We start from the raw sequence: 6,527 nt of genomic DNA, 5'->3' as shown, positions 1-6,527 counted from the left end.
TTTTTATTCAGTCAAGAACTTTCTTGAAAGCTTATGGAACAGTCAAAGGCGTTTGTACTTGGTTATGAATGGTGGTTTTTAAATTTATTTTGACAAGGCTTAAAAAACAACCCAAGGCTGGATTATTTATTCCCGTAATATGGCATGGTGCGACATATTATTATTTTTCTCAAAAATAATGGTGCCTGAAGGGGGAGGGATCAAATGTGATTTTTATATGTGCAACAAAAATCACTGAGCAGTCCTCCATAGTGATTAAAAGATATGACAAATTCATGAAGGATCGGGCTATTCGTAGCTACTAGCCAGTACGCTTCAGAATACCAGTTGCTAGGAATCTCAGGTGAGGAGAGGGCTGTTGCATTCAGGTCCTGCTTCTGAACTTCCCACAGGCATCTGGATGGTCACAGAGAACAGAATGCTGGACTAGATGGGATCGAGAGCAGGGTTTGTTTCTCCATCCTCCTTTACAATGACTTCTACTTAGGTGTAAGAATTTGCTGCAGACTCCAAAACTACATCTGCTGAAAAACAGATTAACCTTACGTTTTGTAATGTGTGATCCTTGTCCTAAGCCATCTGGAACTAGGAATTTTACTGTGCCATCCTTGTAAGTCACACTGAGTTCAACAGATCTTACCCTTAGGTAAGTTAGTATATGGTTGCAGCCTTTGATACCTTCTTTCCCACATGGGCTTGTTCCCTGTAGCAGTGCAGCACTGAAGTCGAAGGCATCTCTCCCAGCCTATCTTTGGCCAGCCTGCCCAAGAGGAGAGGATCTCTCTTTATTCTCCCTGCTTCTTCCCAGCACACCTTGCTAAAGACACTATTTTCCTGTCACCTCACACCCAGTTATCCCGTCAACCTTCCAAATCCCCAATCTCTGTTCACAAGTTGGGGTTGGGGTGGGGAAGGACAGTTCTGATGCACTGCCAATGGTGTTCAGTGGCCCTGTATTATTTCTTAATCATAGAATTGTAGAGTTGAAAGGGACCCCAAGGGTTATTGAGTCCAATCTACTGCAATGCAGCAATCCTGCCCACAGCTCTCCCTGGGTGGGCTCAAAACACCAACCTTCTGGTTAACAGCCAGATGCACTGACCCATTGGGCCCCAGCTTGGCCATGTCATTTTGCATAGGCTATCTTAGGAATTCCTCTGCAGCTTATATTTCTCCCTTCGCCTAGGCCAAAGTATATAAGTGTGCTGTGTTCTGTGAGCTGGGTGGGTGGCATATGAATTTAGCTGTGATGATGGAATTCCTCAAAAACTAAAAAGAAAAAAAAATATTGGTGGCAGAGGAATTGGAGGAAATGTATACAGTACAGGAGGCCTGCTGGCCACTTCTCTGGCAGGTCATTTGTGCATCTGCATCTAGACATGAATTGACTCAGTTTGGGATTTCCAACTGATCTTGTAAATTATTTTCTGCAGCCCTAATTTATAAGATATTTCTCAAGTTCAATTTGAAAAGTGCATCAGACATGTAATTTAACAAATCATGAATTATAATTAATAAAACATGAAAATATATTTTGAAAATCTATTTAGTTTCAAACTCATACAATTTATTTTATTGAATTGTTACATAAGAACTTGCTTTTCTCCAGCTTCCTTAGAGTACATATTCCTGCGTATAAGACTACTTTTTAACCCAGGAAAATCTTCCCAAAAGTCAGGGGGCGTCTTATAAGCCGGGTCGTATTTTTTATATGGCGAGTATATTCCAAACTCTATATTTTAACTGGAAAAGTTGGGGGTCGTCTTATACGCCAGAATATACGTAATAATTTTTTCAGTGTATCCTTCTAGAACTTGAAACAAATTCTTAATCTCAGATGTTTGCTATGATGTTTGCTTCAGTTGCTATGGTTACAGCAGTATCAAAATCTCATCCTTACTATTTTTCAGCTGTGTTAAGAGGTGTTGAAAATTCTTACTTTATTAGAAATATCTTAAAAGCATAAGCTATTTGAAAATGTGGCAAGTGTCATATTAAATGTTTATTTTAATTGTTATGATACCGTAGGTACCATCCTGATTGTTGTGCAAAGACAGTGATTCTAAAACAGATTTTAATTTAATTACTAATATATCCTTTAATCTGGTTTTCAAATTGTGTTACTCATTTTAATTAAGATGCCTACTATGCCTCAAGCAGAACTTCAAAGTGCTTTAAAAACGAGCTTGTGCCTTTTTGCTTATGATACATAAACATCTCTTGAAAAATCCTTCTCAAAAAAGGGAGTGGGTCTTTATTCTGCTGTGCGTTTTATCTTTGAACAAAATATGCAATGCTTTTCTTCCCTTTTGCTGGAGGTATTCTTGGAGAGCACCAGAAAAAGGATGAGTGAATTTCATTCATCTTTCAACGAGAGAGAGAGAACTAAGCCCCTTGCTGCTTGTCTTAGGTATTTGGGTTGATAGTTCACTATCTATTCATCTATTCTGAATCTTCCAAAATTCAGCTTCACTGGATGAAGGTTCTAGTATGTATTATGAGAAAAGGAGACTTGGGATTAAGGAGTGCTTATACATTCTTACCACCTTCCCCAACAGCTGTGCTGAGTGTATATAGGCTGGATATGTCATTTTCTTCCCTATGCAGCCACTGCTGCAGTAACTACAGTAAGGATGGGAAACTCCAGCCCATGGACTTTATCTGGCCTACTAAACTTCTAAACCCAGCTCTGAGCACTCTCCTTAAGCCATGCCCCCCACTAGGTTACACGCCCTCACATGTCTCATTTGTTACCTCCTTTCGCACAGTAAGACAAGGTGAGAAAGGGGGGGAGTGTGTGTGGTGTTGAGAGAGAGCTGTGAGTGTGTCTGAATGGGAGGGAGTGTGTTTTCGCCTTGCCCACATGCATCTCCTGATCACTTTCACATGAAGGAATTTAGTGCTTTGGGGGAAAGTTCCCTACTCCAGGAAGCCTGCATGCCAAGATCTGTAATGCCCATCTACAGCACACAAAAGAAAAGACTGTGGAGACCATTTATTTATACATTTCTAACTTGCAAAATAAATACTAGCAAAAGTGACAAGCTAAAATACAAGCATGATTTTAAAATAATTTTTAATATCTTTGTATTCAGTATTTTTAAACATCTTACTCTTCACAATACCTACGGTAGAACCACTGGGATCTTAAAGCAAGTAAAGCATTTAAGACTACCATGTTGGTTAGTTTAGACTTGAACTGATAGTTGGATGTACTATGGAATTACAAGGGGGAGGGGAGTTGATAGATATACCTGGACCAAAAACCCCAATAGCCAGAGTACAGCTCAGACATAGCACAATAAAAACCTTGCATTATATCAGTAGCGCCTAAACATTCATGAATAACAACCAACTGCTGTTCATCATGGAAGCCTGCAAAATTTGAAAAGCAACAACCTCTACTGAAAGGCCGGCATTCACTGAAAAAATGTTTTCAAATCCCAGAAGCTCATGTAAGAATATCATTTCTGGTTCAATAATATTACTTACTTCTAAGCACTTACAACAAATGTAAAAACCTACATTTAACTTATTAGGTAGTTTTAAGAGAAGGGATACTAACTGCGCCAACTATGGAGAGGATATAAAGCCTGGAAAATTACAAAAGCAAAAAAATCGTAATTTTCTATTTGGAGAACAACAAAAATGAAACAGAAATCAGTTTGTGGGGTGTAAAGTTTAAAATATTTTAAACCAAAAAGTTTACACAGGAAATTAAATCTGAACATTAAAAACTACAACTTAGAAGTCAAAAAGAACAACACTGAATATATGTCTATTACAACTGCCTCAAATATTTTATCAATTCCAGAGAAGAATAGAGACCAGTTCTTTGTCTCATGCAATAGGGAATTTACAACTGGTTTCAGTATGATAGCATATTACTCTATAAACGGTAAACTCTGCATAGGTTGAATGAATGACAAAGTTACTCCCCAATGTTTACTCAAGCGAGCAGAGACACTATCCAGTTGAAAACATTTCCTGCAATTATCACACACCCATTAGCTGGCTCAAATAATTTCCTTAAATTCTTTATTGATGGTAAAGTGATGTCAAATGGGATCTGCAAAAGAGAAAGCACAAACACGGAATAAACCAAAAAATCTTAATAGAATTAAGCTGAAATCCTATATAAACTTCAGTTAGAGCAAGTCACACTGAATTTAATTCATTCTGAAGAATGAGAGAGACCAGTGCATTTTTTCAGGGGGTACTCAAGGGTAAGTAGTACCAGCACCTCTTTTTTGTTGTTAAAAAGTGTGGCACTTACTGTAACAACTTCATGGTGAGTACCAGCACCCATTTTTCTAGGGGGGGAGCACTGAGAGGGACTAATAGTGTGACCTGAGGCATGCTGAGAAGCCATTAAGGACTTGAGCCTGCTTTATCCTCCAACCATACATGTCCAATAGGGCCCCTATCCTGATTGGGGTCTGAGGCAGTAGTTTCTCTCATATATCAAGCCCTTCTAGTCTCCTTGGATAAGCCGTGCTGTTGCGGGGACTTGGGGTTTTTACTGGAGGCTCTCCTCCACTGTGGAGTCCAAATGGTGCCATTTAGATGAGGCTTTGTAACCAGTTGGGTGAAAAGGCACAAAGGAGGTTGAAGGAGGCATGAAATCCACCACTGAGAGCATTGTGCCATGTGCATGCAAAGTATGATGCAATACACTGACTCTCAGGTGAGCCGGAGGCATAAAGAATAGCCAAGGGTGGTAGCTGTTCAAGAGAAAGAAAAAGTGAAGCAATCTGAGGCAGCATGTGCCTTAGCAGTAGAGGGGCTTCCCTGCAATCTCCCACCCCGGTGCAGAAAACTAAAGTAATAAAAGCTTGCCACCAAGTCTTCCCGGCTATCTACTTCCCACCTACGGAAGGCTCTGAATTTTAGCGGGGAAAGATGAAGAGAGAAAGAAATGAGAAAGGGCTCATGGACCAGCAGAGCAGAGGGAGCAAGTAACGAGAAGAAAAAAAACAAGGTAAGAAGGGACAAGACAATGTAACTACAGTATATAAAAAGACCTGAGGAGAGAGCAAAGAATGGGAGCAAATGGTGATCTGGCTGCACTCAACAAAGGCAGGAGCAAACTGAATTTGAATGTGACCATATGTATTCATAAAAGCTGATACCAGTGGGGAAAAAATATGTGGAAGATGTTTGCATTTGGAAAAAAATGTTTTTTAAAAAATCTGAACAACATACCTCTGTGAGTGGTGGTGGCTCATGCGGGTCAACAGACAGCAAGGCTCTTATTTCAGAGAAACACTGTTTGACCATTTCCTAATTGCAGCAAAGTGGGAGAATATAAATATTAATATACTATATGCATTTAATCTATTATATTTGGTAGATTCTTATTTTTTATATAACTATGAACAGAACACAGTCACCATCATGCATGGCTAATGTTGAAAACCACTGGATTTATCTGGTGTCCTGTTGAATAGTTTTAAAAAAACCAAGTATTTTTAAGTATTCAACAGGAACAGCAGAAAAACCTAGATGGGGAAGCAAACTTTCCTCTTTTCAAACAGAATAACAAAAACAAACCAGGAGAGGCCTGGCAGGGCCCATCTTTTGCTATAAATGGTGCTCCTCACCATGCTGAGTGAAATCATTTTCAGCTGAAGAGCAAAGGTCTGTGACTATTCTCTGCCTCCCGAACTGAATTGGAAGGCAAACTGCAAACCTCATGCTCCACTGCCATCAAATCATGCTCTCCCAAACAATAACCCCACAGAAACAGTTTAAAGGGCCACAGATGGTTTAATTAGGCAAAGGCCCAATAGTGCTGTTGTGCTCAGGCCCTGCTTGCAGGATTCCCATTGGCATACAATAGGTATTGTAAGACTAGGATGTTGGACTATATGGGTCACTGGCCAGATCCAAATTATGGCAAAATGCAAGTTAGACTGTGAAATCTAAATGTTGCTGTGGAATCATCAACTTATATTTAAAGGATTTTACATATAATCTGGCAACTCAGTCCCAAACATTTGCATGGACATAGTTGACTGGAACAGAGTCTGAAGAGCCCTATGGTTACACTGCTTCAGTGTCAAATCAGCAGCCAGATTCTTAGTGCATCCTATTCAGATACTAGGATTATTTAGTTATGGGTGAAAATATGTGTGACACTCCATAAAGAATCAAAATGGTCCTTTAAAAGCAGTGCTATCTGTCATTTAGACCTACTACACTATACGATTGGTTGAAATATTTGTTATCCAAGCCACTCAAAAAACAGCTTTTCAATAATGAAAGCAGTGACTTGTCTGTGCTGTCACAATATCCATCAGGTAAAATGCCACCACATGCATCATTAATCATTTATTAAAATAGATATTGAAGAAAAAGTGTCACATGATAAATGTCTCCTACTTTGAAAAGAAATGTCTACTACTTCTTTGGCATTCATCATGCAGCAACTGTACTGGCAACACTTCACTCCACTGATGTTATCGCAAACAGATCACAAGGAAATTTCTAGACTTGTCTCTCTTGATTTTTTTAAAAAACAAAAC

At 39.2% G+C, this 6,527-nt stretch overlaps 1 protein-coding gene across 3 annotated transcripts in view; it reads right to left on the bottom strand.

Annotated features, from left to right (window-relative positions):
• Positions 1-2,980: 2,980 nt before the first annotated feature.
• CFAP54 (cilia and flagella associated protein 54) overlaps positions 2,981-6,527 on the bottom strand; it is a 103,712-nt gene continuing 100,165 nt past the window's right edge. For 2 of the 3 annotated variants that reach the window (XM_035127119.3, XM_060279711.2), the window contains 2 exons: positions 5,206-5,283; positions 2,981-4,069 (listed from right to left, as the gene is read on the bottom strand). In XM_035127119.3, the coding sequence (XP_034983010.3) occupies positions 3,950-4,069; positions 5,206-5,283 (198 nt within the window). In that variant the 3' untranslated portion in view covers positions 2,981-3,949. The remainder of the gene's footprint in view (positions 4,070-5,205; positions 5,284-6,527) is intronic. The other variant, XR_015945835.1, reaches the window with a different exon arrangement.

Source organism: Zootoca vivipara, chromosome 9 (assembly GCF_965207765.1).
Source record: "Zootoca vivipara chromosome 9, rZooViv2.hap1.1, whole genome shotgun sequence".
Lineage (NCBI taxonomy): Eukaryota > Metazoa > Chordata > Lepidosauria > Squamata > Lacertidae > Zootoca > Zootoca vivipara.
The sequence above is the reverse complement of the archived record's forward strand: the minus strand, read 5'-3'. Positions and strand labels throughout refer to the sequence as shown.